The sequence below is a fragment of the Rhopilema esculentum genome, chromosome 9 (assembly GCF_057945365.1).
Source record: "Rhopilema esculentum isolate cy_ngs chromosome 9, ASM5794536v1, whole genome shotgun sequence".
In the NCBI taxonomy this organism is placed as follows: Eukaryota; Metazoa; Cnidaria; class Scyphozoa; order Rhizostomeae; family Rhizostomatidae; genus Rhopilema; species Rhopilema esculentum.
In genome coordinates this window covers 2290916-2304473 of record NC_142823.1, presented here as the reverse complement: position 1 = coordinate 2304473, position 13558 = coordinate 2290916, and the positions used below count along the sequence as shown (strand labels likewise).

The 13558-nt window shown below is 36.4% G+C and overlaps 1 protein-coding gene across 4 annotated transcripts in view; it reads right to left on the bottom strand.

The window, feature by feature from the left end:
• The window catches only part of LOC135688772 (uncharacterized), a 28377-nt gene that overhangs the window by 13526 nt on the left and 1293 nt on the right, over positions 1 to 13558 (bottom strand). The window contains exons 3-16 of one of the 4 annotated variants that reach the window (XM_065205764.2): positions 12513 to 12594; positions 12189 to 12320; positions 11650 to 11702; positions 10444 to 10527; positions 7952 to 8063; positions 6828 to 6889; positions 5715 to 5796; positions 5426 to 5506; positions 4500 to 4665; positions 3699 to 3827; positions 3143 to 3293; positions 2411 to 2985; positions 1782 to 2026; positions 388 to 555 (exon numbers count right to left, since the gene is read on the bottom strand). In XM_065205764.2, the coding sequence (XP_065061836.2) occupies positions 388 to 555; positions 1782 to 2026; positions 2411 to 2985; positions 3143 to 3293; positions 3699 to 3827; positions 4500 to 4665; positions 5426 to 5506; positions 5715 to 5796; positions 6828 to 6889; positions 7952 to 8063; positions 10444 to 10527; positions 11650 to 11702; positions 12189 to 12320; positions 12513 to 12594 (2122 nt within the window). Of the gene's footprint in view, positions 1 to 387; positions 556 to 1781; positions 2027 to 2410; positions 2986 to 3142; positions 3294 to 3698; positions 3828 to 4499; positions 4666 to 5425; positions 5507 to 5714; positions 5797 to 6827; positions 6890 to 7951; positions 8064 to 10443; positions 10528 to 11649; positions 11703 to 12188; positions 12321 to 12512; positions 12595 to 13558 lie in introns of those variants that run through there. The other 3 variants (XM_065205765.2, XM_089110054.1, XM_065205767.2) reach the window with 3 other exon arrangements.

Here is a 13558-nt window from a genome sequence, read left to right as displayed (position 1 = left end):
CGAAACAGCAGCAAGTCATACCAAATGACTGATCGATTGACTGAGTTATACCAAAATGAATCATGAATGGAATACCAAAATGATGTCAACTAGTAATAAAATTATTAACAACAAACATTTGAAACTTGGAAGTAAAAAGGCTAGATGTAATATTCTTTGAGGTCATTGTTAATTTCTATATTTAGATGAATCTAGGAGGTTCCCATTTTCAAATGTTTGTTTTTAATAATTCTATTACTAGTTGACATCATTTTGGTCTTTCATTCATAGATTTTGTTTAAGATTCTCTAGGAATTTGCTGACTTAGTCATGCAAACTGAGGCAAAGGGTATATATACATTTTGTAGTTTTAGATAACTTCATGTAAGCAGAATAAAGAAATTACACCTCACACAGGGACTCAATCTGCTTCGATTTGAAAATTCCAAGTGCAAAATCGTAGATAGCATGGCGAATGAATCGAAAGCGATTTTCTTTTATCCACGGAGCAGACATCAAATGAATGTTTCGAATGTCAGCCTTTCGTCCTTTTTGGAGCAACATGAGAAAAAGGGCCTGTAAAATGAGATAATGTGATATTTACAACGAAACAACGCCTTTAAAAGCATTTTGCAAGGGCTTCAGAGAAGGTGAATTGGATAGCTAGAGTTACAGCTGGTAATAAAGGGCTACCAAGAAAATATTCGATTTGTTGGTAACAAAATAGCGAAGAGTTGTATAGCTGAACAAAAGAATAAATGAATGAATCAATTAGTGAAAGAATGAATGACTGAACTATTGAATTAAGTAATAAAGTAATGAATGAAGGCATTATTGGATGAATCAATTAGTGAATAAATTGAAAATATATAGATGAATATTTAGATGACTTAACGAATGAAAAACATATACAGAAAAGAATTAATCAGAGACATAGCTCATCGATCAGTTCTAGACAAAAGTTTCCCCCACTATTTTTGCTCAAATAAATTTTTTACCGATAAATCCAGCAATTCCTGCTACATGCAAAAAAATAGCAAGAAAAAATTAAAGAAACAGTTTTTTCATACGTCTTATAGCTTGTTATTGATTATTTGAAAGAGATCCGGAGAGAGAGTGAATATTGTGGTGATACATGTTTGAGTGTAAAAAGCTACACTTTTCACAGTTTGGTTAGCATTATCATAATATTACCATGAACAACTAATACCTCATATCTGTTTTCAAAGCACGCCTAGCTGCATTTAAAATTATTGTTTAGAACACGGAATAGAGCTGTACTGTTTTAAAGAACTATAATAATTCGATTGTATAGCCAAGTTTGAGTGTAAAGACATAAGCAGTGGTAGGTGCTAAGGTTTTTGGGGAGATTTCGTTCATTGTAAAAATGGGATGATTATTGAATGTCTCAAAGAGGAGTCCTAGAGTGTAGATGATGAAAAATTATTTGCGTGTGGACTTTGTTACATTGCGTGAATAAGATTTTATGTGCCTTCGTTGTGCATTGCGAGATTAAGATGGAATGTGCCTATGTTGTGTAATTTCCTACAGGCAAGCAAAAAGATGCCAGTCATGTGGACAACTATGCCGGTCTTGTGCTTGCGTTTTTTCTGATTGGCCTATTTCAATCCACAACTGGGTATATATTTCCCATCGTGTTCTTTTGGACACTCATTCTGACGTTGGATACTCTGAGGAGTTTCAGACGAAAAAGCTTTAAGTATGTTGTGAAATGTTTGCTTTTTTCAAAGGCATTTTAAGCTAAAAGTTCCCGGAAAGACGTTCGATCATATAAAACCAACCTTTGACTGTTCTGCTTCCTCGGGAAAGTTTATAACAAAGAAATCACACGAGCTTCGTATAAACAGCAGGCTGGAGCTGTTTAACAATTTGTCCAGACACTTGAGCATCATGGGAAGGAATACTTTGAGTTTCGAAACATTGACATCTTCTGGCATTAACATCGAGATCAGATCGAGACCATGAGTTACCATGCCATTCACGGCCTCTCTCTCGTGTGCCTTGGTGTAGCAGGTATCAATGAATTCTAATTAGATAGAGGTAAATGAAGAGCAAGTAACAAGAAAGGCTGTTCTTTTGATATCATTTTTAGGCGAGAACAGGAGCTTTCAGCGCTAAACACAACACGGTATAACAAACATATACCAAACTGTTACCAGCAAAGGACAGTGGTAATAGATTGATAACCCCCAAAAATAGCTTTGATTTGAACAACTAAGTGACTTAACTGATAGATGTACCAACAAATGATGAAAGTTATAAGAAACTAAACTGTTAATAAGTGACAATAGAAAGATCCTTGTTACTCATTCCTCTGTTTTAATTACAAAAATTGTTGTTATTGGTACCGATAACTATCGGCAAACAAAAGAATTGATCATTTCATAAAAACGCAAAAAAATAGCGATACCTTTCAAGGCATCATGCTTCTGTTCGTCTGTCAGAAGTGTTCGGTTGAGATTTTTAACAAGCTTGGGAATCATAACGGAACAAATCTGAAATGCAGATGACGACCCATATTTCATACATTTCACGCATAACTTTAATGCCGCTAAGGCCAAAATATTTTTATCCACCTTCCAGGAAATATGACTCTTTCCTGATTCGAAGTCTCGGAATAGGTCAGCATGCATAATGAGTGTATCAGGAACGCTGGGAAGGTATGATGGGTTGCAAAGTGCGGGGATAACACTTGCAAATGTGTAGCATATGTTTTCGCCTTTCTTGGTTATCAGGCATGCAAGTTCGTACATCAAGAAGTTTATCTCCTTTATCACGGAGTCATCTTTGGAATCTATTTCGTCTTGGAATTCAAATTGCTTTGCAAAAGGCAGCTCTGCAAATTTTTCAGACCAGTGAGGTGCACCATTTATTGTCTCACATGGGCTGCCAGACTGCGTTGAAACTGAGTTTACAAGAATATCAATAATTGTTGCTACGGTGGAAACCGCCTCTATTCGATGTTGAAATTTTCTTGAACGCTCTCTGAAAATGTAAAAGAGTAATCATTGTTATTGTGCTAATCAAATTATGATGATTATTACGTACAAGCAATACATATTACATTCCATTTATGTTGGAAAAAAGTCTATGTTACTAAAAATGGAAACTTTACCGTAAACTTGAATAAACCCCAACATACCTAATAACTTCATTAGGCTGAAAAAGCATAGAACATTTCTTCATATACCATATCCCTTCACCTAGCAAAGCCTTGCTATGTTTTGTTCGGAAAGCCAGTGACCCATATTCAAGTGCCTTGCAGATGAAACGGCTATCTTTCAGATCTAAAACTAAAGAAAATATGACAGCGGATTAGAACATGTCTTAAGCATTTAAAAAGGCTGTTGAATCAGTGAGGGTAATAGCAGGGGACTTTTTTGGGCAAGGGGGGTTGTAAAATCCCAGCCCTAAACTCCTACTTTCAAAAGAATTTCCCCTCAGGTGTCTTTTTCTAGAATAACAGCTTTGAATGCATAAACAACTATACTAATCGGCATACAAACAATACCAAAGATACCTTATCTCTTGTCTCTTATTACTTTAACCTTATCTCTTGTCTCTTATCACATAAAATTTTTGTTGCATAACTGTCATTTTTGGGGTGAGTTTGAAAGTGCGCTGGATTAAGTCTGGAATCGGACTAAACTGAACTAAACTGGGTTCTAAAGTAGAAAGGTGTAAGTGAAAATCGATACCTGGAGAGAGGATATTTGGCAAGTAAACTAAGATCGCTTTGGATTGTGGGATAGCCAGCTCTGCTGATGACATCATAAACTCCAGCATATGTAAGAATATTTCAGCAGCGTTGCTTGTGTCCCCCCCTTCTGAAATAACAAATCGACACAATGATGAAATCTTATCCAGTTTCATACAAAAACTGAAGTATCAAAACAAATCACTTGGGAGTTGGGAAGGAGGGGGGGGGGTAGTGTTAGTTTTCAATGATAAATAAATCTGTTTCGCCTATATAAAGAGCATGAAGATGCGTGCAGATTTGATAGCTTCGATTGGTTGGATCATCATTATTATTAACATACATACATTTATAACCATTGATTTACTAATACTGTCATACAATGGTCATCAATTTCATTTGTCACATTGACAGACACAATAGGTTTGGAAAAGCCCTTGAAGGAGGTATTGATTAAAGAAGGGAAGAGGGGTAGCGGATAAGCTGAAGAACACAGAGCCTTAGGATGTTAAAGAGCAACTAGAGACGAAGGCGCCTAAGGTGGGAAAACTGGGAAAGGACAAGGTAAGAGACATAAAGGGTACAACAATTAAAGATACATCGCCTCCTTTTTTTTCAAGGGCACAACGCTGAGCTACGTCTTTGGAACATCTAAAGATCTGCAAGAAAAACTGTCAAGCAGGAACGAATAAACAACAAGACAAGAAACTACAAAGTGGCTATGCGACTTCCTGGGATGTTTTTGATCGTTTTAACACCTTCTCAGAACAAAGGACAAGCTGAGCAGATGATACCACATTACCTTTGTAAGAGAATTGGGCTAACGCATCGAGTGTTTTGTCGATTTGAACTTCTTCCCAAATGCCTTTCAATGAATTTCCTTTGGTTTGCAAAGAGCACAGAACGACGTGAATGTATTCAAGAATTTTCGCAGCTAAAGACGATTTGATATTGAAAGTTCGTTGAAACTGAGAAAAGAAGTTTAGTTTTAGCTGCATAATGATAAGAAAGAAACTGTTTCAATCATAAGAAAATTTAGATGATAACTAGTAAACCAAATTGAAATTTGGCAAAAAAATAAAAAATCGCAAAATATTTGTTTAAAATGTTAAAGGCAATCAGAAGCTTGTGAACCATAGAATCTCAAGTCGTTTAAGGGCCACTGATTGTATAAAGAGCCCCTTCTTAATAGTCTTCATACCAAACCAGTCCCTACAACGTCTGACGAAAGAAGAAACGTCAAGTTTTGGGATATTTAGGAAACTTACATTATGCAAAGATGCGAATTTTTACTATAAATTGCGGAAAAGAGGTTTTCAAAGAATAAACTTTCTACACTTCTTAATAGAAAATGTGAATAAGTCGGCAGAAAGTACAATTTCCCTTATCATAGATCATATGGAGGATTGTCTTGATTGCAAAATATTGATTGTAAGTACGGTTTCATCTTCGCAGTATCATCATCATCATCATCATCATCAGGTTTGATGAAACCTGATGATGATGATGATGATGATGATACTGCGAAGATGAAACCGTACTTACAATCAATATTTTGCAATCAAGACAATCCTCCACTACTGAGACCAATTATCTCATTATATTTTGGACCAATATTGAGACTTTGTACGAAAGTTTCAGTAAAACGAATGTCCAATTGCGTAGCATTAATATAAATAGACGGCAATTATGACTGTGTCAAGGATAATAAACGGAAAATATTCTTACATTTTCAGTGATAGTAAACATAGCATCGATGAAGTCAAAATATTGCTTGTCCTCAAAATTCTCATCAAGAGGCATCGTTTCCTTGGTGAAAAAGAGACCCAATGAAGGAATTTTGTAAATAAGTTAATAATAAACAAGGTACATTTTTTAAAAAGCAACGAAGTACTAAGCAACAAAAAACAAAACATATATGTTAAAGATTGAAGAAAATGGAGAAAGATAGCACACCAGACGGTCTAATTTTACCTAAATGTTGTAATTTAAACATAAGTAAAAGAGATTCTCTAACCTCTATCAGGGATAATATGTTTTGTACCAACTCGATTTCGGACACCGCATTTTTTCGACAGTTTTCTATGAATTCGTTGATGCTTTAAGGCAATAGAGATTTATACTGAGTATGGGTATGTAAGATTTATATGTAATGTTTGGTTGTAGCCTGTATAGGAAGAGTCAGAATTAGCAGTCAGCACTGGATGGTATTTGCTACCGAGACAACTAGCATCAGTGAAAATGGATGATCAGCATGATCAACAAACGCCTGATCAGCATGATCAACAAACGCCTGATCAGCATGATCAACAAACGCCTGATCAGCATGATCAACAAACGCCTGATCAGCATGATCAACAAACGCCTGATCAGCATGATCAACAAACGCCTGATCAGCATGATCAACAAACGCCTAAAGAGTTTTAGGGCCTGTCATAGAGAGCGAGCTGATCCAGTTAGATGGGCAGCCTCACTTGACAGCGCTGTTCTCCAGTAAACCTTCGAATGAAAGATTTATCAACGAATTTAAAAAAACGCCCGGGTCCACCAGCAGTTGTAGCAGAGGTTAGACTTCCTCTAAACCCTTGTCACTTCGAGTAGTCAACGAATTGAGAGTGAAGACAAAAAGCGAGCGACTCGTGTTGAGGTTAATCACTGACTAAATTACTAAACAAAAGACTAAGTGTTATATACAAACCAAAGCCAAATTAGCATAATGACTACGTATGATAATTAACAACATGAATTCCTACTACAGTCAGGGGGGGAGGGGATCGCTAGTATTCTTTCCATATTGATACAATAAATCGTTTCTTCGCACGCAAAAAATTACTCAAGTGAGATCTCGCCTAGTCTTAAATATGAACAAGATCTTAATCAGTAGCAATATTAGAATGGTTTGGGTTCTGGAACACAGGCTATATTAGAAACGAAACGTGTTGGGAAAAAGAATTTTATTCTATTAGCATCCTAAGTATACATATTAATGGAGAGGGCTATTATTCTATCCATTTCTGAATCACTTAGAAAATGCATCATATGTACATGCACATTAGGCCGAAAGCTTGTGGAAACAATTTACATCTCTTGCCGCTGCACAGCATCAAATAAAAACTGGTGATAAGCTCACCCTATGCTCCTCCACAGTGAGACCAGCTTGTCGAGACCACAACTCTTGGAAAGCAATGCAATCTTAAAGACAAAATGCAAACGAAATATTAAATCCAAACTTTTCTAACTGCTTAGATAATTTAGATTAGCATGGCTTATTTCATGTTTTTAGTAATAGTCTAGAAGATCGATGTGTACTTTAAGTATCTGGAAAGCCCACTTGCTAGCTACATTCAATCCAAGTTAACAATATTATACATAAACAATAGGAACAAAATAAGGTCCAGTATTACGAGATTTTCCCATCCCCAACATCACCAGCAACTAATTGTAAATAGAATTTCATTTAGGGCTATAGGAATAGGTCGAGGCAACAGGGCAACAGCTCGATATTGATGAAGATGTTCGCAGAATTTTTGCACAGTTCCAGTAAACACATCAGGGAATAAAGCCTCATATTTAGTGGACAGTCTGGAAAATACGACAGCTCGCGTTTATATGTGCTTTTGTAGCGTGTATGACAAAGGAAAGGAACTGATTCATGGCTGATAAAAAAATGAAACTGATCTTAACAGTGAATTTATTGCATTGAATGTAATGGAGAATGATAGAAATAGGAATTTCTTTGAAGCTGACGAAGATTTTTCATATTCTTTCTCATAATGGTCTGGAGGAAAAGCGCTGCAACGAAAAAAATCGATTACTCGAATCTGCAAGGGAAGGATCAAAGTTTGACGGATGCCTGAGTTATCAAGGGTCAGAGCTCGCCAAGGAAGGCGAAAGGGGAATTCAAAAACGGTTCGAGTTACCAGAAGCGCAAGTTATAAAGGAGTTATACTGAATATGACTCGATATTTTGTTTGGTATCTTAGCGTGCATATAGCTGCTGAACTTAATGACCTCGTGATTGCAGCTGCCAAACATCTGGCATGGCCTATTACCTTGGATAATACCATAGCAAGACACAGGAGAAATCGTAAAACCATTTTGTTAAAATAGGCCCGGAAATCACTCTAAAACTCATTTCGTGAGCTTTAAGCTTGGATGGTTAGAATCTGCTAGATAGATAGCTTGGCTGGAGAGTCCTATCCTACACAATATTCAATACTTTTATTTCATAATAATGACAATGCCAAAACATACCTGCAGTGATATAGAACGTTCCTGGTTGTATTTGAAATCGAGATGAATGGCATCTTGTTGACCAGTAATGCATAATCTTTCAAAATGCTCACAAAGTAATTCAAATTGCTGCCTATGGTAAAAAAAACGGCTCACTTGATCCAAAAGATGCAGCTATTGGAATTCTAAACAAATTTTCTCAGCAAAAAGAAGTGATCAGCTGCCTCTGAAATTCCACTACAATCAGTTCAGGCGCTAAATAAATTTATAAACAGTATTGCTGATCCAGTTCAAAGAATAAAAGAAAGAAGATACCATGCTTATCGTTCTTTACCCTGCGTTCCAGAGCCATTCGTTTGCAGATATAGAAAATAGAGGTGGAGAAGCGGAGGCGCTCAAAACTTTGTTGTTCTGGCACCCAGTTTAAAAGTTCTTCAGCTATTATCGAAAACTGCAATACATGCAATAAATCTGTGCGAAGAAGTGCATAGAAATTAAACATCTACAGGATGTTTTCCTTTTTGTGAACCTACTGTTCAAGATTCTGTTGTAGTCTGAAAAATAACACTTGAAAAAATCACACGCGCATTGCTTCTAAAATACATTGTCCCCTAAAATATCTATTGTCAGGTGACACCTCTTTGCAAGGAATAACTAACAAAAATCATTGTAAAGTAAAACTTTAAGATGAAAAGCTAATGCAAGGACTTTTGGTCCTGTGAATCTTTGAGGCGACGTCTAAATCTTGAAAATGCAGATTCTCTTCTGTAGGGACTTACTGCCTCTCACCGAGATTAAAGATTTATTGTTTGGTCATATAACTTCTTGGTATCTTGCTACGAGCAACGATATATGTCACATAATTGCACAGGCATATCTAAAACTATTTATAATAAGGAGGCCATTAAGATCAAGGTTTACCAGCAGCTTCTGGTGTTCCTTGCCTTGATAGCAAAGTAACGTCAAATTTTGACTACATCCCGGTCCCTTCCCAGGACTGTCAAACATAACTCGTCATTTAATGCGTGCGATCGCACGCACATGCATCGGCACACGCATGGCACCAATAATGCGAGCGATTGATCGCACGATCGATAGTTGTATATTTGACCGTCGTTTTTGACCTGAATAAAATTGTTTTCATCAACGAAACATTGGAAGTTTTGTTTCTCATAAGCTCAGCAACATTGGCTAATTCTTTAAATAGTGCCTATTTTTGCTCTCTATCGTGGCTTATCGCTTTGCTTTGTTCAAATTCTCCCGGAAACATGGCGGTTGCCACGTAGTGTCCAAAATTTTTACCTTCCCTTTTTCGCCATTATAAATATCGATAAAATTGCTCAAAAGAAAATGGGCTTTTTTATCATAGATGCGAGAGGCAGGCAATGAATAGACCCGCAAAAAGAAGATCTTCCGACAATCAAGGTTAATATCAATCTAGTGATGCAGATAGGAAAATTTATAAAAGGGGCGAGAAATTTAGATTTTCCGACAAAAATTTTAAAAGTGCTTTTATTTTTTCAAAATTTTGTACATAACTTCACGTAAGTCACGTGTCTAAATCATACTACTCGAAGATTTTTCTTGTCTTTTTTCTGAAAAAAGGCATTTTTAAGTTCGATACCTTATTAAAAGAGATTTTCAATCTGATTCAGAACAACAGAAGAAATCACCATGTTCAGCTTTAAAATATTTCTCCCAAAATGTATCATTTGGATTGAAATAGACAAACCAAGTAAATCTCCGATCAGACCAAAAGTTTTCCGACAAAACAGCAGTTGAGCTGTACAGGGGAGGGGGGGGGGGTGTTGGGGGTTGCCCCGCCCCTTGACCCCCTTTATCGACGTAACTGCATCAATCAATATTTCCCTATAGTTGCCCTGTAATGTAGAATGTTCTCGGAATGAACACAGCAGAAACACTCAAGCTCTCTGCAAATTGCCCGTAAAGAAATATATTCTGTTTTGAAATGAAATTGATTAAAAGTAACAAAATTATGCTCATAAACAGTAAAACATTTTAAGCGAGTGAACGAAATTTAAGCTAGTTAGTAAAGGGCGTGGCAATTTAAGCTAGCTAGTAAAGGGCGTGGTCGCAAAATTTTTCTGCTCGCTTCGCTCGCAGGGTCCTGCTTCTCCGCTTTTGTCCCAGGGCCTCCAATTCTCTAGGCAGCCCTGCGTCCAAGTCTGGAACCGTGACAAAACGTTCGTGGTTCGCCCTTTCGTTTACGCTGGCACTCTGGAACCGAGCTAATTTTGCTCTGCCATCCGGAATGGTTTTGACCCTGAACTGGGTCATAACATTATGAAAGAGAACGAATTTTGTACTGTCGCGGTTCCGTTTTTAAACAGGAAAACAGGGTCCGAAATAGCCTGATTTTTAAGAATGTGAATCGCACGCATGAAAGAAATAATGCGTATGGTTTGCCACACGCATGGTGATTTCCTTATGACCAAGACTGATTATCATAACCATGGCATACAAGAGCTCGATGATTAAAGAACATAACATACCTTACAGCTAGAGGCTGGTTGGGAATGCAAGCCTTTAAACCGTCGACTTGGTTCCAAAGAGACTGGTGTAGCTTAAACTGCAGTCTGCAAAGATTTAAAAGTCTTAACCGTTTTCTTATTAAGAGTTCTAATTACGATTTGCTAAATATTAGGTGGTGATGTGCAACATGAGAAAACTTCAAGAGTGAAGAAGAAGTGGGATTGGACAATGAAAATAAAGCAATAAAAAAGGGAGAAAATTAGGATAAGACGAAAACTAAAAGAAAGAAGACGTTGAAGTGGAAAATGTCAAGAATGAGGGTAAAGAAGGAATAAAGTAGTGTTAGAGAAAGAAGAAGGAAGGAGAAGATGAGGGAGTATTAAAGGAAAACAAAGGTAAAATGATTAGAAAAGGCAAACTGTGATTAGAGAAGAAGAAAAGCAAGATGGAGATGAGAAAGATGAAACTTATGGGAAGAGAAAAGGGAAAAGTAGAAATGAAATGAAAAGTGAAAAAGAGAGGAGATTGATTAGAAAAATAATAACAACAACAACTGCAAGAAAAACAAGAGAAGCTGGAAGAAGAAGATGGGGAAAAATGAAAGAGAGATTGTGAAGAAGAGGTTAATTAGGATTAGAAGAGAAGAGGTGCAGGATGGAGATGAGACAGATGAAAAGCTAAAGAAAGAAGCGGAGGAAAAAGAAAATGAAAACAAACACATAAGAAGTGGAGTTTATTTAGAAAAGAGAAAAGGACAATAACGGCTAAAAGGAGAAAAAGAAGGAGAACAGGAAGAGAAAGCATTATAGGAAGCAGAAAAGAAAAAGAAAGAAAAACAAAAATATAACAATGAAAAGGAGAGCAGGAGAGGGATAGGAAAAGGTGAAAATTTCCAGCACAAAGAAGAAGAGGAAGAAAACAAAAAGGTGATTAAAGAAGAAGTAAATGTGAATTAGAAAAATAGAAGGAAAATATATAAGAAGAAAAAGAAGCAAAAGAGGAAGAAGAAGAAATAAAAAAAGAGTAAGGGGAGGAAGGAAACATAAAGAAAGAACATAAGAAATAGGATTAGAAAAAGAAAATACAAGATGGAAAGTAGAAGAATAACAATGATACACAAAGAAAGGTGATAAGTTAGGACTACAAGAAGAAAAATAGGATCTAATAAGAAAAATACTAGGAAAAGTACAGCAACCCCAACTGATAAGATTTATCTTAAAACAAACCTGAGGCTTTGTTCTTTTTGCAACCTCATACCATTGACTGTGTTCCAGCATTTCTAAGTTGCGGGGATCAAAAGATGTTTTTGGTCAGACATTGTTACTAGTAGCTACTCTGTCAAATATGATAATTTCACAGATCAATACTCTCAAATTTAGCTATAAGCTGTTTCCTCCCAGAGGTAATGTGAAAATCTTACAAAATGTGATGAACCCTTGTCATGAAATGTTGGTTAAGTGCCCAGGTGCATAATTCATTGTTCTGTCTTTTTGGTGGGGGTACTTATTCACGGAGGGCTCAATTGAAGGAGTGCTTATGAAAAACCAGGACCTCACAAAAAGTTTTCAAACCTTATTTTCATTCAAACCTGTTAGATATATGATATTTTTGGTATAGTGAATAACATTTAAAGTTCTTGAATAGGTTCAATTTACTACATGAAGAAACACTAATTTGCACAAACTTAAAATAAAGAGATTATCATTATTCCCCCTACACAGATGTTACAAGGGTGTCAATTAAAGCACAGAAAGACTTAACATACTTGCCACATGTACACTGAACACTTCTCATCAAGCATCACTGTACAAAGAGTGTCAGCTATCCATTTCATCATCCGTGGAGCTTTATCAAGAAATGGTGTGATGTTGTCAAGGCCAATGTTAATTGTACCAAGCTACAGTTAATTGCACTTAAATTTAATAAATGATAAATAATTAATGTACAAACATTTCATATCTAAATATTTCATTTCATTGTAGAAATTAATCATCATTTACCACTGATGTATTTTGACAAATTGGCAAAATTTAAAAAAGGCAGAAATTTGATTTTGCTGGCTGGAAAAATCCAAAGGAAAGATACTTACCTTCTGTATGACTTTATCTTGAGCAATAATACTTTGGCATCCAAGGTGTAGCACCTCAAATGGATTAAGCTTGAACCAGTCTCTGTATAAATTAAAAGTTCTAATGTTTCTATTTTTCACAATAATGTAAATTCACATTACTTTTATTCACATTCAGATTACAGAGAGCTGACACTGGCCTTGGTGGCTTTTGAGTCTTTTAAAAGTTAACTCTACGAATAAATGCTAAACAGTTGGTAGGATAATGCATATATTTTGCCTATAGAAACAATCATTTTGTTCTTGCTATTCAATGTTATAGCAATTGGTATATTCAATATTTGCATAAAACTTGGCTGAGTAAACCAACCTTTATACTTTTGAAATAAACAGATCAGTAGCTGGGCTAATAAATATCAAAAGCTGTAACAATGGTGGTGCCAGTCACTAAGCTCTGGGGGGGGACAAACAAAAAAATTTAAGCCATGCCCTTTTAGCAACCAGAAAACGCCCTTTTACCAACAGGGATGGCCAATTTTATCCGAAAGGACACCTATGACTAACTTTTGTTTGAAAATTGGCAGTTTGAAAATCATAGGATTACATCACAAAAAGTATGGTGTCAAAATATTACCCCTCCCCGAACATTTTCTCATTGAATTTAGACGAAATACAAAATCAATTCTGCTGAGAACTGGGGGGACGTGTCAAGTCCCCCTCAATCCCCCCTGTGGCACCGCTACTGAGCTGTAACAAAACCAATAAAGGACGACTCAGCAGCCAGGGTTGCAGACTACAGGTCCAAGGGTCAGGCTTTCTAGTACAATCTACAATATTTGTCTCCAAAAAGGCTTAGCCCATGACAGAGATACACATGATACTCTTACTACAACACACCTACTTTACCTAACTACATATAACTACAAAAGATATTGGTTAACAGATTAGTAGTTTTGAGGCAAGGGCACTTGGTCAACATATTTTAATTGGGCCTTGGTCAACCTGTTTTAGGACCTGAAATGTGCAAACTTTCATCCAGAATGAGATGAGTTGCCAGAGCTCTGCAA